Source organism: Myotis daubentonii, chromosome 3 (assembly GCF_963259705.1).
Source record: "Myotis daubentonii chromosome 3, mMyoDau2.1, whole genome shotgun sequence".
NCBI lineage: Eukaryota > Metazoa > Chordata > Mammalia > Chiroptera > Vespertilionidae > Myotis > Myotis daubentonii.
In genome coordinates, this window is record NC_081842.1 from 122,445,647 (window position 1) to 122,472,083 (window position 26,437).

General features: G+C 45.4%; 1 protein-coding gene across 6 annotated transcripts in view; it reads right to left on the reverse strand.

Moving 5' to 3' along the window:
• The window catches only part of EXOC2 (exocyst complex component 2), a 272,621-nt gene that overhangs the window by 210,568 nt on the left and 35,616 nt on the right, over positions 1 to 26,437 (reverse strand). For all 6 annotated transcript variants that reach the window (XR_009451902.1, XR_009451901.1, XM_059688403.1 and 3 more), the window contains exons 2-3: positions 15,266 to 15,426; positions 1,934 to 2,110 (exon numbers count right to left, since the gene is read on the reverse strand). Coding sequence is in view for 4 of the 6 variants with exons in the window: in XM_059688403.1 (XP_059544386.1) it covers positions 1,934 to 2,110; positions 15,266 to 15,426 (338 nt within the window). In the remaining 2 variants the exon portion in view is untranslated. The remainder of the gene's footprint in view (positions 1 to 1,933; positions 2,111 to 15,265; positions 15,427 to 26,437) is intronic.

Genomic DNA, 26,437 nt, shown 5'->3' on the forward strand with positions numbered 1-26,437 from the left:
GGATCATACTTGAAAACAACCTAAGTGTCTTTTGATGGATGACTGAATATAGATGATGTGGTTCATACATACAATAGAATACTATTTAAATAGAAAGCAACCAATGAACAAACAATACAAACTACCTCATAGAGATAAACAACAGTATGGTGGTTACATGAGGGGAAAGGGAATGAGAGAAAGGTTGAAGAGAGTAAAAGATAAGAGGTCAAATATATGGTGACAAAATGAGAGTAGACTTTGGGTGGTGAGCACAGAGTGCAATATACACATGATGTACTATAGAATTATATACTTGAAAGTTATATAATGTAATTAACTAATGCCACCCCAATATTTAACTTTTAAATGAAAAAAAATTTAATGTGTTGAACACTTATTTTGTATAAGGGGATTATGCTAAGAATTTTCCATGTATCTTTTACCTCAGTTATTTTCTTACTAGAGGCCCGGTGCACAAATTACAGCACCAATGGGTCCCTCAGCCTGGCCTGTGGGAACGGGCTGAAACCTGCTCTCCGACATACACCGAGGGTCCTGGATTGCGACAGGACACAGGCCAGGACGAGGGACTCCACCAGTACATGATCGGGGCCAAGGAGGGACACAGAAGGTTGGCCAGCTGGGGAGGGACCGTGGGAGGGCTACAGGGCATGTCCGGCCCGTCTCTCTCAGTCCCAATCATCCAGACCCCAGCAGCAAGCTAACCTACTGGTAGGAGCATCTGTCCCCTGGTGGTCAGCACACATCATAGCAACTGGTGGACCAGTCGAATATCTTCCCCATGGTGGTCAGTGCACGTCATAGCGAGCAGTTAAGCAGCCTTCACATATCATTAACATATAACGCTTTGATTGATTGAACAGATGACTGGACGACAAGACACTTAGCATATTACGCTTTTATTATATAGGATCATCCGATGCAGATAACTTTTATTAATCTTTATGTTTTACAATATTACATATGTCCCTTTTTTTCCCCTATTGACCCCTACTAGCCTGCACCCAACCCCACCCCAGATCTTCACCACACTATTGTCTGTGTCCATAGGTTCTCTTAACTCATTTAATCCTATAAGGTAGATAATACAATTAATCCACTTTTATCCACGACGGAACTAGAAATCAAAGTTCCACAGTTAGTAAAGTAAAGATCAGATTAATATTCAGAGTCTGGCTCCTCAGACTATGTTCTTAATTACTCTAATACATAGATGGGGAACCTTTTTACTGCCAAGGGCCATTTGGATATTTATAACATCATTCGCAGGCCATACAAAATTATCAACTTAAAAATTAGTCTGCTATATTTGGTCAAACATTTAACTAACTCAGAGGTCAAATATATGATGCCTTGGCAGAGCCAGACCAAATGATTTCATGTGCATTATATGGCCTGTGGATGGATATTCCCACCACTATTCTAATATGAGAAAGTGGGTGTTAAGTGTATAAAAATGTAACATGTGCTATGGGATATTTTTAGCTTGAAAGGCTAAAGGCAGCTCCAGATCTAGCAACATTTTGTCCAGAGCTAAGAGGAGAAAATAGCACATTATTTAGATAATATTATTGCTAATTTGGCCAAATCAGTAAGTTATTTCACTTTAAATCTTAACCATATAACAGAAAGAAAAGAAAGAAATTCAAGAAGAAATGTACTCAAGAACAAGGAACTGAAATTGTCGTATCAAAATGTTAAGTGAACAGATTTTATAAAGTATTTAGAATGACAGTTATGTCAGGATAATTATCCTTAGGTGCATTTTCGAAAGTAATACATATTTTAACCAATACACTATTCCTGTAAAAATAAACATAAACTGAGATATAATAGTGGGTAAATTTTAGACTAATTTAATAGTTCTAAATTTTAAGAGAAAACCCATTTTTATTTTCATCTTCAGAATAACATGACAAAAGGTAGATACCTATTTTTTCAGGCTTGAGTAGCTTGAAAGAGACAGTTGAGGTTCCTTTGCCACCTGACTTGGTTGTGACAATTATGTCTCCTTTGTCATTTTTGGCTTGTCCAACTCGACATACTATTTTACTTGCAGACATCCATTCTGCTGTCAGGAGGCAATTATGTCCACAAATTGCCAAACCTGAAAAGAAAAAAAGCATACAAAGTTCAGAAGAACAATGATAAGAATTAATCATGTCTATTACATAAAAATACAATTCTACTTTCTCCATTTAGTAATACCAGACCTTTTCAAGAACTGAAAAGTAAATCTAGAAATAACATTTCCTTGTTCCCTTATTCCTATTATTGAATACTGGAGGGCTGGTGCACGAATTCGTGCACGGGTGGGGTCTGGCCAGCCTGCCCTGATGGGGGCCCTTGGGCTGGATAGCGGGGGGGAGAGGAGGGGATGGGAGGGGCTGTGGGAGGTTAGTCGGCCAGCCCCACCCCCGATTGGGGAGTTGGGGGCCGATCAGGGGGCGGGTTCATCCGGGGGAGGGACCGCGGGAAGTTGGCCAGCCGACCCTGTCCCAATCAGGGTGTTGGGGGCCAATTGGGGGCAGGGCAAGATGGGGGGAGGGGCCACAGAGGGTTGGCCAGCCAGCCCCACCCCGATGGGGTGTTGGAGGCCAATTGGGGCCCAGATCAGGCCTACTGGCTACTGCAGTGTGGGACACAGGTCATTCCAGTAGTTCTGGTCATTCTGCCATTCCAGTCACTGGGCTTTTATATAGATATCCAACATTTTTTGCAAATATACCAGTCTCTCTTGATTTTTGTCTAAATTTTTTACTCTAATACTATATTTGACTTCTTTTAGATTATATTTAAGTTTATTCAAACATGAATGGAATTAGGTTATAATGCCCATAATAATAATGTATAGGTATTAGATCAGCGGTCACCAATCTTTCGGACCTCACGGACCACCAGTTGCTGGGGTCCAACCCCAGCAGGTCCAGGGGTCCCCAAAGGCGTGGACGGAGTCGGCAAAGAAGGAATGACACGGAGACAGCGTTCAGTTGATCAGCAGCCTAGCCAGGTTCTGTAGCCACAATCTCCAGCCAGGTTCTGTCCAGGATCTCCAGTGAGGTTCTCGTTAGGATCTCCAGAGAGGTTCTGCTTCAGATCTCCAGCCAGGTTCAGTCACCAGGTTCTAGTCAGGTTCTCTTGCCATGTTCTATAGTCAGGTTCAGTCCAGGATCTATTGCCATGTTCTCTCCAGCGAAGTTCTTCTGTCTCCAGGCTCCCTGTAGGTTCTGTCTTCTGAGTTCTGACTTCTAAGTGCTGTGTGTTGCTGTCTTGTTACATCTGTATTTATACCAGTTGATTCAATCCTATCAATCTCTATTACAAAGGTTAGGGCATTTCTTATCTCCATTCCAGGGAGTAAAGATTATGTAGCTTAAGCATGATTGTTCATAGTTAAAGTGATTAATTACCTGCCTGGCACTTAGTTGAGGGGTTTTATTCCCTCCCTAACTTCAGGGGAAAATCCCTACCTGGGGATTCAACCTTTCTCGGAGAGGTGACCTTGGTTAAAACACATAGTGCCAAGAAGGTGAGCAAACATATTAAGAACAGTATGCCATATATGCCAGGTCCCTTGAAACAGCAAGGATGGACCGGCTCCCGGCAAATTCCCCCTTTTTTATTTTTTAAAAGCAGGCATTAAAAAGAAAAAAAGAAAAAAAAAACCCCAATGCTCTCTTGTATCCATTTTAAGAGTAGGATTGGCGCTTTCCGCTATTACCTGAGTCACCACAGGGAGAGCTTGCCAATCCTGCACTTTCCCGGGGGGGAAAGGCTGCAGTCGGGTTAAGGATAAGGCTCCTTGGGCCTACCTCCTCCCATGCCTTTACATTTACCTTTCCTTCCTCAGAAAAGCATGGACATACTTCTTGTATAAAACGTTCTGTCTGACTGGGAGTAACCTTAATTCCTCTGCTAGCAAGCATATGTGTTAAAAAGATCAATACAGAGTCTTATTTCTTTAGACTCAGTATGGCACATCTTCTTAATCTAAAGATCAATACAGAGTCTTCTTTCTTTGGACTCAGTAAGGCACATCTTCTCAATCTAAGTTCTGTACTATCCACCTTCTTACCCTACTTATCCTCTATAGGGGGGTGTGCAGTACCCTGGTGGAGTCCTATCCGTCCCGAATGTGGGGGTTCTCAATGGGGGGGGCTTACCTATGGGAATCCTTTTCCAGGGGTTCCCAAAGGTGTGGACGGAGTCGGCGAAGACTATCCACCCTTTTCCTATGGTGGAGTCCTATCCGTCCCGAGTGCGGGGCGCTTACCTAGGGGTCCCTGTTCGGGCGCCAGATGCCGGGGTCCAACCGCAGCAGGTCCAGGGGTCCCCAAAGGTGTAGACGGAGTCGGTGAAAACTATCCACCCTCTTCCTACGGTGGAGTCCTATCCGTCCCGAGAGTGGGGCTTACCTAGGGGAATGGGGGGTTTACCTAAGAGTCCCTGTTCGGGCGCCAGATGCCGGGGTCCAGCCCCAGCAGGTCCAGGGATCCCCAAAGGTGTGGACGGAGTCGGCGAAGAAGGAATGACACGGAGACAGCGTTCAGTTGATCAGCAGCCTAGCCAGGTTCTGTAGCCACAATCTCCAGCCAGGTTCTGTCCAGGATCTCCAGTGAGGTTCTGGTTAGGATCTCCAGAGAGGTTCTGCTTCAGATCTCCAGCCAGGTTCAGTCACCAGGTTCTAGTCAGGTTCTCTTGCCATGTTCTATAGTCAGGTTCAGTCCAGGATCTATTGCCATGTTCTCTCCAGCGAAGTTCTTCTGTCTCCAGGCTCCCTGTAGGTTCTGTCTTCTGAGTTCTGACTTCTAAGTGCTGTGTGTTGCTGTCTTGTTACATCTGTATTTATACCAGTTGATTCAATCCTATCAATCTCTATTACAAAGGTTAGGGCATTTCTTATCTCCATTCCAGGGAGTAAAGATTATGTAGCTTAAGCATGATTGTTCATAGTTAAAGTGATTAATTACCTGCCTGGCACTTAGTTGAGGGGTTTTATTCCCTCCCTAACTTCAGGGGAAAATCCCTACCTGGGGATTCAACCTTTCTCGGAGAGGTGACCTTGGTTAAAACACATAGTGCCAAGAAGGTGAGCAAACATATTAAGAACAGTATGCCATATATGCCAGGTCCCTTGAAACAGCAAGGATGAACCGGCTCCTGGCAACCAGTGGTCCACAGACTACTGGTTGGCAACCGCTGCTCCAAAGGTTTCCTTAAACCAGTGGTCGCCAACCTTTTGGAGCTCACAGACCACCAGTAGTCTGCAGACCATTGGTTGGTGATCGCTGTTCTAGATTACTTAGACTAAGAGAATCTTAAATTACATTAATGTATATTAGAAGGAAAGTTATTGCTATTATTAGAAATCTAAGTTATTGTTATAAAATTCTAAAGGACAGATGTATATATCATTCCCTAAAAACATATTTATACATCTCCCTGAAAATAATATTCATATACTTTTACTAGTGTTCAATCATACATGGTGCAACAGAATGAACTAAAGTAGATAATTTATTATAAGAACAGCCTGGAGTCTGGTGAATCCAGTAAATGTTCTCAGGCATTACTGGTTAACTATTTCATTTTTTTTATTTCATTATTATTCCTCTAACGATAATTCACGCTGCCTTAGTGATTCCCTAATGATACTGTCACTACATTACATTCTGCTTTCACAATAAACTCGCACTCCAAAAAGGTCAACACATGCCTGCCATCTCAGGCCCCGATTCCATGTAAATTACAATTTAGGCAGTAACCAAACAGATAGGCACTGAAAGATTTTAGTGAGGAAGACATGGCCCAAGGCAGAACACTGAAATACCACCATGTGTACACACTGCCAGCTAGTCTACTAACTGATTTCTTCTCTATTTTCCATTTCCGCAAAACAGAGACCAATCTATCTATACTAATAAAAGGGTAATATGCTAATTAGACAGGACATCTTCCAGACATCTTCCAGGCGTCCTACCAGACAAAGCCATGGTGAAGGGGGCCGAGGCAGAGGCTATTGGGGGCAATCAGGCCAGCAGGGGGGAGCAGTTAGGGGGCGATCAGGCTGGCAGGGGGGAGCAGTTAGGGGGCAATCAGGCCAGCAGAGGAGGGCAGTTAGGGGCGATCAAGCCAGCAGGGGAAGGGAGTAAGGGGCAATCAGGCCAGCAGGGGAACAGTTAGGGGGTGATCAGACCGGCAGGCAGAGGCAGTTAGGGGTAATCAGGCCAGCAGGGGAGGGCAGTTAGGGGCGATCAGGTCAGCAGGCAGACGCAGTTAGAGGCAATCAGGCCAGCAGGGGAGCAGTTAGGGCAGTGGTTCTCAACCTTGGCTGCACATTAGAATCACCTGGGAATCTTTTTAAAATCCTGATCTCTAGTGATTAAAGACAATCAGGCAGGCAGGTGAGCAGTTAGAAGGCAGTGGTCCTGGATTGCGAGAGGAATGCCTGACTGCCAGAAATCCACCGAGGGGTCCTGGACTGGAGAGGGTGCAGGCCAGGCTGAGGGCCCCCCAACCCCCGCCTCACTAGGGATCCTACCCATGCACAAATTTCATGCACCGGGCTTCTAGTATAATAAATATTCATGGAGAAAATAAACCAATATGTGGCATAGACCAGAACACTTCACATTTTCCTTTTTTATTATGTAAGAGTGCATACTATTCAGCAGTCGAGTTTGGTAAATATAATTTTTTTTTCCAGGAACACATGCCCAATTTGGTTGAAAAAATGTAGGGAGGGATTCATATTCTGTTATATAACTTAAAGCACTATTTAGTAAGAATGTTATATTAACAATAAAGGAATAAAAAACAACTACATTTTTAAGACATCCATTGAAATAATGAATTTTAATGATTCTCCTCAAACATTTATTATTTATTCATGTATGAAATTTTGTCTTACTAATAAAGCACTTGAAGGTTTCTGTTGGTTTTTTAAAATATGTAATGACATTCACTTATTTTTAAATGCATTCATAATTCAAAATTATTTTTTCCAAAATGGGAATGAATGTCTTAGATATCTTTCCTGTTATTCAATTTTTGTCACAAAAAATTAAATAATTTAAGAAACTGAGTCCAGATGATGTGGTTCAGTGGTTGAGCATCAACCCATGAACAAGGAGGTCACAATTCGATTCATGGCCAGGGCACATGACCATGTTGCAAGTTCGATCCCTAGGAGGGGGCAGAAGGCAGATGATCAATGATTCTCATCACTGATGTTTGTAACTCTCTCTTACTCTACCTTCCTCTCTCTGAAATCAATAAAAACATATTTTAAAAAAAGAGATTGAATGCATCTCTAGAACTCCTTCCCACCTCCAAGATAAACACTGTGAAACACTTCAATGCATATTTGCTCAAATAATTTTTATGCATACATAAAGCAGTCTGTGTATTTTGTAAATGAATGGGAACTGTTTTAAATTACAAACTATTTAATTATAGATAACAGACATTTTGATATCGCTCAGGGCAATATGTAAGTTAATTTTTTTAATTTTACTATTTCAAAAAGTATTTCAAAAATTACTTCAGAAAGGAGAAAAACTGAACAACAAATGCCAGGGCTTAATGTAAAGTGATTCCTAATGTAAGTTACCTGATAGAGAACTACCTTATGATTAAAACTGAGGAATGGGAACAACTATCAGCAACAGAGACATGAAGTCTTAAAAACACGTTCAGATGAGCAAACATGAATAGATACCCATAATGGTACAACTTGAAAAACTATTTCCAAAAAACAACGGTAGATTCATTTGGTCATAGCTGCTATCAGTGTTTCTCTGATTTAATATATATTCTTCACTTTAACTGAAATAAAATTAATAATCAAATAATTTTAAACATAGATTCAAATGGATCACTTAAAATGTCATGAAAATTAAATAGGATCTTAAGACCACTTCTTAATTTTGTAAGCACTTTTGCTATGTTACTGAAAGCTACGGAATCTGCTTCGTGAAATATAATAACATCTTTTTTTAAAGTAACTTGTAGAATTCCAAATAAAGTGTTTTTATAGTGTTTTACTTGGCTAGTGTAGATATCATCTGAGTTAAAAACACAAACAATTTAGTAGGTTAAGTTTGCTTTTTTTAAAAATGGTTTCACGGTTATGCATTGGCAGGTTGAAAGCTGAACTACCAAGGTTTATAAAAATAATACACATTTAGTCAAATAAGAATAATATTGCCGAAAACTAAAGCAAGATTAAAATTTACATAGACTAGTAACCATCGTTTTCAGAAGGTCACAATGACTGCCAATTAAAATGTGGGATGTAATCTATGGTCTCTTTTCATACATCCTGGGAATTTTTCCCCTTTGGACAAAGAAAATTCTGGAATGAGCTATATAAAAAAACCAAGACATAGGATTAGATAAGACTATCTTCATAAGAATAAATGTGTTTTATTTACTGAAGAATCAACAACTATAACTAGAGAAACAATATGAAGTGTTACATTTAAATAACACTAGCAAAAAGAATTAGCTGGGTAGTGAAAAATTCAGTTATTAATCATAGTGTGGAGCTTCAGTTCACTTTCTCTTTTTTTTATATATATATAGTTCACCGATCTTTCACAGAGAGGAGGGGAGAGGGATAGAGAGTTAGAAACATCGATGAGAGAAACATCGATCAGCTGCCTCCTGCACACTCCGCACTGAGGATGTGCCCGCAACCAAGGTACATGCCCTTGACCAGAATCGAAACTGGGACCCTTCAGTCCGCAGGCCAACGCTCTATCCATTGAGCCAAACCGGTTAGGGCTCACTTTCTCTTTTTAAAGGGGTTTCTGAATGGCCAAAAAACAATCTGCTGATCACAAGCTATAATGCAAGAAAAACAAGTTCCAACTCATAATCTCCAGTTCTTTACCAAATTAATAAATGAATCAAGAGAATGTCTGAATCCAGATAAATGTATTTGGGAAACCAGAATATATATTTGGTAGCATATACTAGTCTCTCCCTTCTTCATTTTCAATGGTTTTATATTCCCTCACAGAGTTCACAGGAAAATAAGCTTAACTGACCATACAAATATATTTCTAATTTGCTCTCTTCCCTGGCTGTATCTCACACTCATTTGTATTTAAAAAACAGAAAAACATGATTAGGCTCTTTATAGACGAGACTTAGTGGTCCAAAGCATTTTGTTTTTTAATTCTAGAAGACTCTAAGAAAAGCTATCAGTGAGAACCACTGACAAACACTGATGCTTAAGTAAGCCAGAGTACAGGGTCCCCACAGACAGGAGAAAAACACTATGCAAACCAACATCTATATCCTATATAATAAAGAGGTAATATGCAAATTAACCCTCATACCCTCACAAGATGGCTGCCTACGACCAGGCTGGCAGGCGGGTTAGTGAGGGACGACCAAACAACTGAACAGCAGGCTGCGTGGGCTGACCAGGCCGGTGGAAAGGCTGTGAGGGGTGACCGGGCTGGCGGAGGGGGGGTGGACAGTTGAGGTGATCAGGCCAGCAGGGGGGCAGTAAGAGGTGACCAGCCGGTGCGGGGGGAGGCAGTTAGGGGCAACCAGGCCAGTGGAGGGGTGCAGTTGAGGGCAACCAGGCCAGCAGAGAGGGGCAGTAAGAGGTGACTAGGCCGGTGTGGGAGGCAGTAAGGGGTGACCAGTTCGGCAGGGGTGGGGAAGCAGCTAGCAGCAACCAGGCTGGTAGGGAGGGGGTAGTTGGCAGTGACCTGGTTGGCAGCAAGGGGTAGTTAGGGGCGACCAGACCAGCAGGGGGGGAAGTTAGGGGTGATCAGGCCGGCACATAGAGGCAGTGAGGGGTGATCAGGCCGGCAGGCAGGTGACTCATTAGGAGCCAGCAGTCCAGGATTGTAGGAGGGTTGTCCGACTGCCAGTTTAGGTCCAATCCCCGGGATTGGGCCTAAACCGGCAGTCAGACATCCCCCAAGGAGTCCCAGATTGGAGAGAGTGTAGGCTGGGCTGAGGGGACCCCTCTCCCCATGCACGAATTTTGTGCACTGGGCCTCTAGTCTACACTAATAAAAGAGAAACATGGTAATTGGCGTACGACCGCTACCCTTTTCATTGGCTAATCAGCAAGATATGCAAATTAACTGTCAGCCAAGATGGCGGCCGGCAGCCAGGCAGCTTGAAACTAACATGAGGCTTGCTTGCCTCAGTGACAGAGGAAACCAACGTTCCCCGCCTGCGGCTGCAGGCCTCTGAGCCTGCAGTTTCAAACATTGTAACAGATACGGCAGGACTTCAGCCAGCAGATTCGCAACATTGTATGCAAAGGCCAGAAACCTACTTTCAGCAGCTGAGGCGGCCTAAGAGCTGGAGCCAAGCCTCAAGCTAAAGCTGGCCCAGAATAAAAAAAAAAAAAAAAAAAAAAGGAAAAAAGGAGCATTTGGGAGTCAGTCACCCCCAACCTGAAAACAGCCCTCAGCTCCTCACCCAGACTGGCCAGGCACCCCAGTGGGGACCCCTACCCTGAATGGTGTGTGACCAGCTGCAAACAGCCATCATCCCCTCACCCAGGCTGGCCAGGCACCCCAGTGGGGACCCCCACCCTGATCCAGGACACCCTTCAGGACAAACCAGCCGGCCCCCACCCGTGCACCAGGCCTCTACCCTATATAGTAAAAGGGTAATATGCCTTCTGGCACCGGGATCAGCATGACAGGGGGCAGCGCCCAAACACCCTGATCGGCCCTGCTCTGTGTGTGACAGGGTGCGGCACCCCAACCCCCCCCCCCCGCCCCCCCCGCCACGGGCCCTGCTCTGTGTGTGACGGGGTAGAGCCATAACCTCCCCATTGGCCCTGCCCTGAGTGTGACAGTGGTGGCGCCCCAACCCCCTGATCGGCCCTGCTCTGTGGGTGATAGAGGGCAGTGCCCCAACCCCCCCGCCCCCCCACGGGCCCTGCTCTGTGTGTGATGGGGTAGAGCCATAACCTCCCCATCAGCCCTGCCCTGAGTGTGACAGTGGCAGCGCCCCAATCCCCTGATTGGCCCTGCTCTGTGGGTGATAGAGGGCGGCGCCCCAACCCACTGATCCGCCCTGCTCTGTGTATGACAGGGGACGGTGCCCCAACTCCCCTATCGGACCTACTCTGTGAGTGACAGGGGAGAGCTCCTCAACCCCCTGATGGGCCCTGCTTTGTGCATGACAGGGTACGGAGCCCCAACCCCCCTGATGGGCCCTGCTCTGTGTGTGACAGGGGGCAGCATCCCAACCCCCGGATTGGCCCTGCTCTGTGCGTGACAGGGGGTCACGCCGCAACCTCCCCATCGACCCTTCCTTGAGTGTGACAGGGGGTGATGCCCCAACCCCCCAATCGGCCCTGCTCTGAGCCCGACCAGGGGCTACACCTAGGGACTGGGCCTGCCCTCTGCCACCCGGGAGCAGGCCTAAGCCAGCAGGTCGTTATCTCCCGAGGGGTCCCAGACTGCTAGAGGGCACAGGCCGGGCTGAGGGACCCACCCTCCCCCCCGAGTGCACAAATTTTTGTGCACCGGGCCTCTAGTATATATATATAAAAGCCCAAAACCCATTATGGTGGAACAACCAGGATGACCTGTGACTATGAGGTAAACTGCGGTAGCCAACAAGCCTGATCTGGGTCCTCCCACCCTCCCACCCTCAATTGGCCCCCAACAGGAGGAGGAGCTGAAGTGGGGAGCAGAGCAGGTAGCAGCTCGATGGAGTTACAGCGGTGGCGGCAGCGGCGGTGAGTACACCACTGCCTCCCAAGCCCCGAGTCCTGGGGAGTGGGGGGAGAGGGGGGCAGCAGCAGGGAGCGCTGGCCAGTGCAGCCACCACACCTCCATCCACCCAGCCACCGTCACCACACCTAGGGACCACCAGCCATGGCCGTGCCACCCGATCCCCAAGAAGAGCTGCTGCCGCTAGCTGGCCCCAGGTCCCAGTGGTTTGGGGACCAGGAGGGAGGGGAGGATGAAGTGGTGACACCGAAAGGGGCGAGGCCAGCACCACAGGTGGGGGAGTCCAGCTGGGGGTTGGGCGCGAGGGCCAGGGAAGCGGTGACCTGGAAACTTGGCTTGAACCCTACCTGGCCGCCACCTGTTGTCATGGAAGCTGCATCGACAGGTAAAGTGGGCGGGCGGGCGGGGGCCGCAGCCCCGCAAATGGCATCGGGGACCAGGATCCCCAAACTGGCCCCTCCCCACAGTGCACCTCTGCACCTTCCTCGAGCTTCCCACCTTAGCACCAATCTCTACCCCAAGACCCCCACACATACCCTTCTTCACCACAGGTAACTATAAATGTAAGCAGATCGGTCAAAAACCTGAATTTCATTTTCCCAAAGACTTGGAAGAAAACAAAATACTATTAATTCTTTTATTTAATGATCATCATTATTCTGGCTTTTAAAATGGTCCTTAGATGCAAACCGCAGCACTTGGTGCTAGAGTGCCTGTGTACAAGTTTCTTCCTTTTGTCAAGGGGTTGGAGCTATTAAGGGGCTGTTAGGGGCCTCTTGGCCAGGTGCAATGATTTCAGGGGGCGCGGTTGCACTCATGCGCGCCAGTAACCTGGACACTGACAACAAAGCGACGGGCAGGCCCGCTGTCCCTAAACCCAGCTGTCCGGGCCATAGAGGTGACTTTAACCAGCCCTTTGATCCCTCCATGAATCGCCATACCCTACTCCCTCTTCCCATCCTCCATTTCTTCCTCTCTATGTGCAGGAAACAGAAATCCCAGGGTGTGTATGTCTAATTCAGGAGGGTCAGTGTTGCCAAGGGCTGGGGGTTGCCTTTTGTTCCCAGTTGCCAGGATGGAGAGAACACTGACTCTTACAGGTAGCACTGAAACTTGCAACCCCTTCAAGAAGCCGGCCTGGCTGTGGTATTAACAGGACTTGCGTGGGGAGAGGGTGAGGTTCAGCTTACCAGCAGTCTGGACTCGCCTGGGCTTCTGAAAATTGCCCTGGTTCCACCTCCCTTTTCCTGTCTCCCCAGTTTCTGAACCATAGCACTCAGGTGTCCAGAGGGGACACCAGAGGGGGTCTGAGGCATCCTGGCCCAGGGTTGCGGGAGGCACATTCCGGGAGGAGCTGCTGGCCTGGTAGTGCTGTTTTTCTAGGGCCTGCGGAAGAGGGTGCTGTGTTGCGTGCCCTGAGAAAGCTTTGTTGTGGTAGAATGGGAGTGAGTAGTTTTGGAAATGTAGCTTTCCAAGGCCTGGGGTGGTGAGCGCTCCCAGCGGAGGGGAAAGGCAGCAGGACTGGCCTTCGCATTCTAGGCAGCTGAATTACGGGAACCTCTTTATTAAGCCACTGGCTCTTACTGGTCATGTGATGTGGCCTTAGGCAGCTTTAACTCTGCTCCAGTACAAGATTTGAACTGAGAGGAGGAGGCTTGGGGAATGCGTTGAATAAAATGGCAACATTCTGAAGGGAAGAGAAAAAACGACCATCTTAACAACCAAGAAAAGAAAAGAAGACTTAAATTTGAAAAACCCATTTGTCCTATGTTAATTATTATATGAGAGGTTGAGGGTGGGGGTGGGGAGGAGCAGTGAGGGGAGAGAATAAAACTAAGATGGCTGCCTGGCCTTTCAACTTCTTCATCTAAGGTAAGTGGAAACAAGACTCTTTATCATTGCAAATTAAGATGGCAAAAGATAATAGGTAAATAAAGGTACCTTTTTTTGTTGGTTACCATTAACATTCTTTGATGAGGGTAGCTCATGGTTCAGAACTTTTATCCACCATCATCAAAGTAAATTATTTCTTTATAGACATGGCTTACCTCCCATTAGTGTCACCAGGGTCTGGAGGATTAGGGAAAGGAAGCCAAGTACCCAGTGTTCAGTAATACTATCCACTAAAATGAGTTGCTATTTATACAATGTTTACAACAACTCCAGCTGTCACAAAGCAGGCACTTGCAATTTTCAACATCATTTTCATAATTATTATTGCAGAAATACTGTACTTTGTTAGCTGTCATAGGGGTTTCCTATCCTAGGCAACAAATCTATCTACATAAAAGCCTAATATGCAAAGTGTTCCCTTGGGAGTTTGACTGACCAGGAATTCGATCGCTCACTATGACACGCACTGACCACCAGGGGGTGGTGCTGAATGAAGGCAGGCCCCGGCCAGCAGCCAGCAGCCGGGGAAAGGAGACCCCAGCTGGCAGCCAGCAGCTGGAAGGCCCTGGCTGGCCCTGATTGCTGGCCAAGCCTAGGGACCCTACAAGTGCATAGATTTCGTGCACTGAGCCTCTAGTCCAGTGGTTCTCAACCTTCTAGCCCTTTAAATACAGTTCCTCATGTTGTGACCCAACCATAAAATTATTTTCGTTGCTACTTCATAACTGTAATGTTGCTACTATTATGAATCTTAATGTAAGTATCTGATATGCAGGATGGTCTTAGGCAACCCCTGTGAAAGGGTTGTTCGACTGCCAAAGGGGTCACGACCCACAGGTTGAGAACCGCTGCATCTAGTCTAATAATATTTATGCTTGTCAACTGGATGCATAGTTTTCTGTCATTCATGTCCTTGAGCTTAAAAAGATTAAAAAAACAAAATGACCCTAAAAACTAAAATCTAGCTTGCTCTAAATATGTAAATATTAGGGGAGCCTAAATAAAAAAGATAGATTAACATTGGTGAGAATTAGTCTGATGATTTTTGGTTGTAAGAGTCCAAGCTTGGCAGGCAGAGATTGTATTTCAGAATAATGGTGGTGCTCTCCAACATGATAAAGCAGCTACGTGGTAGAGAAAAGGAAACAAATATCTCCAGGTCACCTGGTGGGATAGTCTCTTTTGGATGGAGTAAGAGCCAAATGGTACTGATATCACCAGGAGATGGAGTTTAGGTTTAATTTAAAAAGCAAGAAGGAACAGAAGAGGCATAATTCCCAGAGCTCTTGAGAAAGTGTTGTATAATCAAAGAAAAACTAAAGAGAGCAAAAATAGCTAGGAGACTTTAGGCAATCTAAGCAGGAGAGAGCAAAGATGAGGAAACAGAGGCAAATTTCCACTATGGGAAACTTTCTGAAGGACTTTAGTGAAAGACAATATAGATAAGATTTGATAAAATAATGATTTTTTAACAGAAAAATCACAAAATCAAATAATTTCCTTATTTTTATTCAGATCATTTTGTACAGACCACAATAATGTTTTTCTATCACCTTCACTATTTCAAAATAATATATCTTGCCTCAACTGCCTAACATAAAAATTCATTTACCATGGATACACAACATAGTCCTTGCCCTTACCTATGAGGTCGGTTGGGCCAGTTCCCAGGTTTTCTCCTCTAATTGTGACCTTGGTCCATGGTATTCCTTCATTTGGAGAGATGCCTGTCACAAGGGGGGGTTGTCGTGAACGAGACATTGTGATTTGTTGAGCAAACTGAAGATCTAGTAACAGAGATAATCTGTTGAAAGATAAAAAAGGATTAAAGCCAACTGAGATAAGCACTGACTCAAAATATAAGAATTCTAGACATTAGGTACCAAAACATAAAATGTATTCTTAAACAGTAGTCCCGAACTTTTTGGCTGCCTGCCAACATCTACTGCACTTTAAGTTTACTAAGAACACTCTAGATCAGTGGTTCTCAACCTTCTTAATACCACGACCCTTACAGTTCCTCATGTTGTGGTGACCCCTAATTTCATTGTTACAAATTGAACATAATTAAAGCATAGTGATTAATCACAAAAACAATATGTAATTATATATGTGTTTTCCGATGGTCTTAGGCGAACCCTGTGAAAGGGTTGTTCTACCCGCAAAGGGGCCGTGACCCACAGGTTGAGAACCGCTGCTCTAGATCAAGCATGTCAAACTCACAGCCCACAACGAATACTTTTGCAGCCTACCCAATATAATGGTATGTAATCAACATTTTAATAAAAATTTCGTAACTTAATTTGTATAATGTTCTGTTACACAAAATTATTAACTAACTACAACATCTGCTAATGATTGATTACTATAATCCGGTTGCATTTATTTCCTTTATGCGACTTGCGCGCAGGCAAGCCATTTCTCTCCACTAATACTAGCAGCGAATATTTTAGCAGCCTATTGTCAAGTCATTAGTCTTGTACTGATTTGTTTGGTGTGCGCAAAAGTAAATATTTCGCTTTTGGAGAACAAGAAAAATAGGTTTGTGTTACGATTATTAATTTCTGCAGTTATTTAGTGTCTGGTAAGTTGATGTTCACGAAAAATATTTTTTATTAAAATGTTCTATTATTTTATGTAAATGATTACTCATTTATTTCAGCCATTTGTATTCAGCATGTCTCTATCGAAATAAACCTACGTTTCTATGAATATTGAAGCATTATTTTTTGCAGCCCACATAAACTTAAAATTTGTTTATTTGACCTGTGTTAGCCTTTGAGTTTGACATGCTTGCTCTAGCTCAGGGGTGGGCAAACTTTTTGACTCAAGGGCCACAATGGGTTCTTAAACTGGACTGGAGGGCCGGAACAAAAGCATGGATGGTTTGTGTGAACTAATATAAATTCAAAGTAAACATCATTACATAAAAGGGTATGGTCTTTTTTTTTTAGTTTTATTCATTTCAAACGGGACGGATCCGGCCCACAGGCCATAGTTTGCCCAAGGCTGCAGCTAGTACTGTGAGGAATATATCAGAAAAATAACAGAAAATTATGCCCTTGGAAATAAGAACTTTCACAACACAATAGACCAGTGGTTCTCAACCTTGGCTGCACATTAGAATCACCTGGGAATCTTTTGAAAATCCTGATTTCTGAGCCTCATCCTCCAGAAATTCTGTTTCTTTGTTATGGGGTGGGGCCACAACATTAGTAACAAAGAAACAGAATTTCTGGAGGATGAGGCCCAGAAATCAGGATTTTAAAAAGATTCCCAGGTGATTCTAATGTGCAGCCAAGGTTGAGAACCACTGCAATACACAGAACCTAATGTCACTATTTACCTCCATGCCTACACCTGAATCCCACATATAAGCTAGAGCAGCCGTGGGCAAACTACGGCCCACGGGCCGGATCCAGCGCGTTTGAAATGAATAAAACTAAAAAAAAATAAAGACCGTACCCTTTTATGTAATGATGTTTACTATGAATTTATATTAGTTCACACAAACACTCCATCCATGCTTTTGTTCTGGCCCTCCGGTCCAGTTTAAGAACCCATTGTGGCCCTCGAGTCAAAAAGTTTGCCCACCCCTGAGCGAGACACTGTTCTACTCCCCCAAATTAAGAAAGATATTCCGATTAACTGTATTCATAAAAAGTAAATTATATTCCCATAAGTGCATGGACTTTCACTTTATTTTTGTATTGTACTTATTAGAGCAATTAATCTTTATTATTAATATGTTCAAATCAATATATTTACATTTTTATAAAAACTAGAATGTTGACACACAGGCAAAAGTGTGAAATGGTAAAAGTCCAGTTTCTCAGGTCAAATACATCTGTCACCAAGTCATGGTGCTCCAATTTACTAATTGTGTTATAAATCTCTGTTTTTCTTTGTGTAAAAAGGAGCTAACAGAACCTTTCATGGTTATAATTAAGGTTATGTAGGATCATTCTAGCAAAGCAACGTACCTAGTACACAGACAACCAATCTACACTAATAAAAGAGAAACATGGTAATTGGCGTATGACCGCTACCCTTCCTATTGGCTAATCAGGGCAATATGCAAATTAACTGTCAGCCAAGATGGAAGCCGGCAGCCAGGCAGCTTGAAACTAACAGGAGGCTTGCTTGCTTCAGTGACGGAGAACTCCAACGTTCCCCGCCTGCCACTGCAGGCCTCTGAGCCTGCAGTTTCAAACATTGTAACAAATACAGATGCTAAACAAAACTCCAGAAACCAGCTTTCAGCTAGCTGGGATCTCAGAGCTGGAGTTGATACAGAGTTTCGAGAACCGAAACAAACCAGATACCTGCTTTCAGGAGCGGAGGCCTAAGAGCTGGAGCCTCAGAGCTAAAGCTGGCCCAGAATTAAAAAAAAAAAAAAAGAAAGAAAGAAAGAAAAAAAGGAGCAGTTGGGAGCTTCAGTCCCAGCCTGAAAACAACCCTCAGCCCCTCACCCAGACTGGCCAGGCATCCCAGTGGGGACCCCCACCCTGAAGGGTGTGTGACCAGCTGCAAACAGCCATCATCCCCTCATCCAGGCTGGCCAGGCACCCCAGTGGGGAACCCCACCCTGATCCAGGACACCCTTCAGGGCAAACCAGCCGGCCCCCACCCGTGCGCCAGGCCTCTATTCTATATAGTAAAAGGGTAATATGCCTCCCAGCACCGGGATCAGCAGAGCTGTGAGGCCTCCCGGCACCGGGATCAACGTGACAGGGGGCAGTGCCCAAACCCCCTGAAGGCCCTGCGGCTCTGTGTGTGACAGGGGGCGTGGCCACAACCTCCCTATCTGCCCTGCTCTGTTCATGATAGGGGAAGGCGCCCCAACCCCCTGATCGGCCCTGCTCTGTGGGTGATAGAGGGCGGCGCATCAAACCCCCCCCCCCCACGGGCCCTGTTCTGTGTGTGATGGGGTAGAGCCATAACCTCCCCATCAGCCCTGCCCTGAGTGTGACAGTGGCGGCGCCCCAACCCCCTGATCGGCCCTGCTCTGCGGGTGATAGAGGGTGGTGCCCCAACCCCCTAATCCCCCCTGCTCTGTGTGTGACAGGGGGCGGTGTGCCAACTCCCCTATCGGCCCTGCTCTGTGCGTGACAGGGGGGAGCTCCCCAACCCCTGATCAGCCCTGCTTTGTGCGTGACAGGGGGCAGAGCCCCAACCCCCTGATTGGCCCTGCTCTGTGCGTGACAGGGGGTGGCATCGCAACCTCCCAATCTGCCCTGCTCTGTGCATGATAGGGGGCGGTGCCCCAACTCCCCAATTGGCCCTGCTTTGAGCCCAACCATAGGCTGCACCTAGGGATTGGGCCTGCCCTCTGCCACCCGGGAGCAGGCCTAAGCCAACAGGTCATTATCTCCTGAGGGGTCCCAGACTGCGAGAGGGCACAGGCCGGGCTGAGGGACCCCTCCCCCCCAGAGTGCACAAATTCTTGTGCACCAAGCCTCTAGTATACACACACACACACACACACACACACACACACTAGAGGCCCAGTGCACAAAAATTTGTGCACTCAGGGGCAAGGGGGCGTCCCTCAGCCCGGCCTGTGCCCTAACCCTACAACTCAAAGTGTTAGAGCAACAAGAAAAGCCCAGTGTAAGCAGAAGGAAGGAAATAATAAAGATCAGAGTGAACATACATGACATAGAGACCAAAAAAACAATACAAAAGATCAACAAAACCAAGAGCTGGTTCTTTGAAAGGATAAATAAGATTGATGAATCTCTAGCCAGGCTCACCAAGAAGCAAAGAGAAAGGAACCAAATAAACAAAATCAGAAATGAAAGAGGTGAAGTAACAACCGATCCCACAGAAATAAAAACAATTATGAAAAAAAACACTATGAACAACGATATTCCATCAAAATGGACAACCTAGATGAAATGGACATATTCTTAGAAAAATACAAGCTCCCAAAGCTCAATCAAGAAGAATCAGAAAACCTAAATATGCCAATAACTACCAAAGAAATTGAAGCAGCAATCAAAAATCTTGCAGCAAACATAAGCCCTGGACCGGACGGCTTTACAGGGAAGTTCTACCAAGCATTCTTAAAAGAACTAAAATCTATCCTCCTCAGATTATTCCAAAAAATTGAAGAGGAAGGCACACTTACAAGCTCTTTCGATGAAGCCAGCATTACCATAATCCCAAACCCAGATACAGACACCACAAAAAAAGAGAACTACAGGCCAATATCCTGAATGAACATATATGCTACAATCTCAACAAAATTCTAGCAAATTGGATCAAGCATTACATTAAAAAGGTCATACACCATGACCAAGTGGGATTTATTCCAGGGAGGAAAGCATGGTACAATATCCGCAAATCAATAAATGTGATACATCACATAAACAAACTGAGAGACAAAAATCACGGAAACATATCAAATGAGGCAGAAAAAGCATTTGAAAAATTCCAACACCCTTTCTTGATAAAAACTCTCAGCAAAGTGGGAATAGAACAGCCATGGGCAAACTACGGCCCGCGGGCCGAATCCGGCCCGTTTGAAATAAATAAAACTAAAAAAAAAAAGACCGTACCCTTTTATGTAATGATGTTTAGTTTGAATATATATTAGTTCACACAAACACTCCATCCATGCTTTTGTTCCAGCCCTCCGGTCCAGTTTAAGAACCCATTGTGGCCCTCGAGTCAAAAAGTTTGCCCACCCCTGGAATAGAAGGATCATACCTCAACATAATAAAAGCCTTATAAGATAAACCTACAGCCAACATCATACTCAATGGCCAAAAACTAAACTCATTTGCCCTAGAACAGAAACGAGACAAGGATGCCCACTTTACCATTCCTGTTCAATATAGTACTGGAAGTCCTAGACATAGCAAGCAGACAAGAAGAAGATATGAGGCATCCAAATTGGAAAAGAAGAAGTAAAACTCTCCTTATTCGCAGATGACATACTATACATAGAAAACCCAGAAACTCCAACAAAATAATTACTAGACCTAATAAATGAATTTGGCAATGTAGCAGGATACAAAATTAACACCCAGAAATCCATGGCCTTTTTATACACCAATAATGAACTCACAGAAAGAGAAACCAACAAAACAATCCCATTTACCACTGCACCAAAAAAATTAAGATACCTAGGAATAAATTTAACAAAGGACGTAAAAGACCTATACTCGGAAAACTTCAGGACATTGAAAAAAGAGATAGAGGAAAACATAAACAAATGGAAGAACATACCATGTTCATAGATTGGTAGAATCAGCATCATTAAAATGTCCATACTACACAAAGCAATCTACAGATTCAATGAAATCCCCATTAAAATACCAACGGAATATTTCAAAGATCTAGAACAAAGTCTCCAGAAATTCATCTGGGGGAAAAAAAGAACCAGAATAGTCATAGCAATCCTGAAAAAGAGCAAAATTGGAGGGATCACATTACCAGATATTAAGCTATATTATCAAGCCACGGTTCTCAAAACTGTCTGGTACTGGCACAAGAACAGACATATAGACCAATGGAACAGAACAGAGAACCCAGAAATCGACCCAAGCCATTATGCTCAATTAAGATTTGACAAAGGAGGCAAGAGCATGCAATGGAGTCAAAACAGTCTCTTTAATAAATAGTGCTGTGAAATTTGACAGATGAAAAAAAAAATGAAACTAGATCACCAACTTACACCATACACAAACACAAACTCAAAATGGCTAAAAGACTTGAATGTAAGATGGGAAACCATAAAAATTCTAGAAGAAGCCATAGGCAGCAAAATATCAGACACATGACCTAACAATATCTTTACCAATACAGTTCCTAGGGCAATGGAAACTAAGGAGAAAATAAACAAATGGGACTATATCAAAAAGCTTCTGCACAGCAAAAGAAACCATCAACAAAACAACAAGAAAGCCCACTGCGTGGGAAAACATATTTGGCAATGATATTTCCGATAAGGGTTTAGTTTCCAAAATTTACTAAGAACTCATACAACTTAACAAAAGGAAGATAAACGATCCTATCAAAAAATGGGCAAAGGATCTAAATAGATACTTTTCGAAAGAGGACATACAGAAGGCCCAGAAACATAGGAAAACATGCTCGAAGTCACTAATCATCTGAGAGATGCAAATCCAAACAACAAGATACCATCTCACACTTGTCAGAATGGCTTTCATCAACAAATCAACAAATGACAAGTGCTGGAGAGGATGTGGAGAAAAAGGAACCCTCTTGCACTGCTGGTGAGAATGCAGACTGGTGCAGCCACTGTGGAAGACAGTAAAAGTTCCTTCTTTTTTATAGTGGTGCAGCCACTATGGAAGACAGTATGGCGTTTCCTCAAAAAACTAAAAATGGAACTCCCATTTGACCCAGTAATCCCATTTCTAGGACTATATCCCAAAAAACCAGAAACACCAATCAGAAAGGATATATGCACCCCTATTTTCATAGCAGCACAATTTACAATAGCTAAGATTTGGAAACAGCCTAAGTGCCCATCAGGAGATGAGTGGATTAAAAAAACTGTGGTACATGTACACAATGGAATACTATGCCACTATAAAAAAAGAAGGAACTTTTACCATTTGCAACAGCATGGATGGAACTGGAGAGAATTATGCTAAGGAAAATAAGCCAGTCAGGAAAAGATAAATATCACATGATCTCACTCATATGTGGGATATAATGATCAACATAATTTGAAGAACAAGAATAGATCAAGAGTCAAATGGTAGGGGAAAGGGGTGATTAGAGTGCAGCCAAAGGACTTGTATGCATGCATATTAGCATAACCAAAGGACACAGACACTAGGGCAGTGGGGGCTTTCCCAGGGTGGGAATGACTGGGGAAGGGTAGGTCAATTGAGAAAAAAGACACATATGTAAACTTTAGACAATAAAAAATAAAAATAAAAAAAGAAAGAACAGGTGCCATGAAAAGGGATTATTCCAATAATAAGCTCTTGAAACCTTCCAAAAGAAGCAAAAGAAACAAGATTTATATCATCCTACCAATGATCACTGATTTAACCAAATGTGGTACTGAGGCTGGCAAAGAAGCTGATAGGTGTTTGTGGAGCAAGAAAGGAAGATGAAGAGGGAAAGGAAGTTATAAACTTTATCTACAATTGACTAGCAAGGTAATGGCAGATTAGTCATAGAATCTGGAAATGTGGAGATGGATTCCAGAAGAGAAAGTTAAGTGAGTTTGGAGTATGTTGTAAAATAAAGATTGTGACTGTACTTTGTCCCTGGTTTCTGAAGGGGTCTAAAAATGCAAGGAGTGTCTTTATTATTCATAAGCCCTCAATATCATAGTTATGTAATATTCATGACAAGTCATTAGTATGGCTGGCCAAACCAGAAAGAGCAACTATGTGATTAAAGAGTTGGGTTTTTGAATCATGTAATATACTAGAGAACTGTTGCACGAAATTTGTGCACAGGAGAGGGGAGTGTCCCTCAGCCAGGCCTGCTCCCTCTCCAATCTGGGACACCTTGGGGGATGTCTGAATGCTGGCAGTAGGACATCCCTCTCGCAATCCAGGACAGCTGGCTCCTAATCACTCACCTGCCTACCTGCCTAATCACCCGTAAACACTCTTCCTGCCTGCCTGATGCCCCTAACTGCCCCCCTGCCTGCCTGATCACCCCTAACCACCTCTGCCTGCCTGCCTGATGCCCCTAACTGCCCCCCTGCCTGCCTGATCACCCCTAACCACCTCTGCCTGCCTGCCTGATAGCCCCTAAGCACCTGTGCCTGTGGGTCTGACCGCCCCTAACTGCCCTCCCCTGCCAGCCTGGTCGCCCCTAACTGCTCTCACCTGCCAGCCTGATTGCCCTAACTGCCTCTGCCTCAGCCCTTGCCACTGTGGCTTTGTCCGGAAGGACGTCCAGATGGATGTCCAGAAGATGTCTGGTCTAATTAGCATATTACCCTTTTATTAGTCTACATGCTTGATGTCCTATGAAAAAAGGGAGGGAGCTGGAGACTGAGGTCAATCTCATGGCCAATAATGCAATCAAACAAGCCTACATAATCCTATCCTATCTACAATAATAAAAGGGTAAAATGCTAATTAGACTGAACATCCTTCCGGGCATCATTCCAGATGTCCTTCCAGACGAAGCCAGGTCCGGAGCCAAGCAGCCCAGGTCCAAGGCACTAGCCTGCTATGGCGGCCAGAGTGAAGCAGCTCGGGTCCCGCGCGCCTGCCATCTGGTGGCCAGAGGGAAGCAGCCCGGATCCCAGGTGCCTGCCAGTGGCAACCAGAGCAAAGTACCAGGTTCCAGACGCTGATGGCGGCAACCAGAACAAAGCCTGGGTCCCGGGTGCTGGTGGGAAGAAGGTGCTGGCAGCCAGGGGAAGGGAGGCCTACCCTTGCACAAATTTACATGCATCAGGCCTCTAGTCCTATGCTATATAATAAAAGAGCTAATATACAAATAGTCGTCACACCCTCATGCCATCATGCTGTAACAGCTCAGATACTCAACACTGGGGAGAGAGGAATGGGGACCAGCCAAGCACAAATGAGCTCGTGAGAGAGGAATGGGGACCAGCCAAGCTGCGGCCGAGGAGAGGAATAAGCCCCCTGCCCCATGATCCCAGGTGCCAGCAGCTGGGGCTGCAGCCCGGGAGAGGGACAAGCTGCCTGCCCCGCGGTCTCGGATGCCAGCAGCTGCACCTACTCCTGAAGCCCACGAGAAGTACAAGCGTCATGCCCCACAGTCCCGGGCACCAGTGGCTGCCCCTGCACCTGCAGCCTGGTCCGAGAATAGGACAAGCCATACGCCCCACAGTCCTAGGCACCAGTGGCTGTGGCTGTGGCCCGGGAGAGTGACAAGCCACCCGCCTCGCAGTCCCGGATGCCAGCGGGACAAGCCGCCCACCCTGCAGTCCCAGGCGCTAGTGGCTGTGCCTGTGCCTGCAGCCTGGAAGAGAGACAAGCCACACGCCCTAGAGTCCCGGACGCCAGCAGCTTGGGCTACGGCCCGGGAGAGGGACAAGCTGCCCACCCTGCGGTCCCAGGCACCAGCGGCTGGGGCTGTGGCCTGGGAGAGAGACAAGCCACCCACCCCGTGGTCCCAGGCACTAGTGGCTTCCCCTGCGCCTGCAGCCTGGGAGAGGGACAAGCCGCATGGCCCACAGTCCCGGGCGCCAGCAGCTGCCCCTGCGCCTGCAGCCTAGCCTGGGAGAAGGACAAGCCACATGCCCTGCAGTCCCGGACACCAGTGGCTGGGGCTACGGCCCGGGAGAGGGACAAGCCACCCGCCCCGCAGTCCCAGGCACTAGTGGCTTCCCCTGCACCCCAGGAGAGGGACAAGCCACACGGCCTGCAGTCCTGAGTGCCAGCAGCTGCGCCTGCACCTGTGGCCTCGCCTGAGAGGAGGATAAGCCACACACCCCGCAGTCCCAGGCACCAGCCAGTGGGACTGTGGCCAGGGAGAGGAATAAGCCACCCGCCTCATGGTCCCGAACGCCAGTGGCTGGGGCTGCAGGCCTGGAGAGAGACAAGCTGCCCACCCCATGGTCCCAGGCGCTAGTGGCTGTGCCTGTGGCCCAGGAGAGGGACAATTCACACACTCCACAGTCTCTGTGGTCCCAGGCACCAGCAGCTCCGCCCATGAGGACAAGCCACCTGCGCCGCCCCCCATGCACAAATTTTGTGCACCGGGCCTCTAATATATAATAAAAGGTTAATATGCAAATTGCCCCCATGGGAGTTCAACCAGGAGTTCAATCGCTCGCTATGACATGTGCTGACCACCACGGGGTGGCACAGGACAGGGCGGGTGACCAGTGGCGGTGGTGGGGTGCTGAGGGAGCAAGGGAGGGAAGGAGGAGGTGGGGAGGCGGGGAACCTGATTGGCCCTGATCGCCAGCCAGGCCTAGGGACCTTACCCAGGCACGATTTCATGCACAGGCCCTCTAGTTTATTTAATAAAATTTAAACAGCAAAGCAACAACAAAAAGTAAAAAAATCAAACAGAAAGACATTACCATCATCCAGTAAACCAAATGAGATAACTAGAGGTTATCTTGACTCTTCTTCCCTATTTCATCCCCGGACTACTCAGAATTTTTCTATCAGAATTCAAAGTTAACTATTCCTCTCAATTCTATTTTTGCTCCCTTAGTTAAGACCTTCATCTTCTCTGCCTGGATACTGAAACAGACTTAATTCTCCAAAGTTCATATCTCATCAACACCATCCCTCTTCAAAAAAAAAAAAAAAATCACCCGTGACACCCCACTGCTCAGTGGTAGCCAGTGCCCACAAAATCCTTAATATTTTATTAAAACCTGTAAAAAAATAGATTCTTCTACATTCCTACTACATCCTCAGTCATTTCCCTCAGTCATCTGACACTTAACATATAAGCCTGTTGACCTCTTATGAATAGCCAAGTATTTTTATGCCTCATGATTTCTTTTACCTTGTTTCAATTATAGAAAGTCTTTCCAAGTTTGTTAAATTGTTACCAATATTTTGAGGTGAAGCTTAAATGTTACCATTTCTAACAAAGTCTCCATGATCTTTCCTTCTACAATGCATCCTCTACATCATTCTAATATTTGCTGTATTAAACCTTAGATATCACATTTGTGTCTCCTCTCTGAGGACACATGATGTTTAATCAACTCTATATCCCAACGCCCATCATACAGCACTGACACAAAAAAGCATGTCACATGACTGCGGAAAAAGGTTAAATAAATGTTTTCTGATTGCTTAATGGTATCAATGGAATATTGGAATTAAAATAGAAAAAAGATAAGCAGTAGAGGACAGAGATAGGGGAGA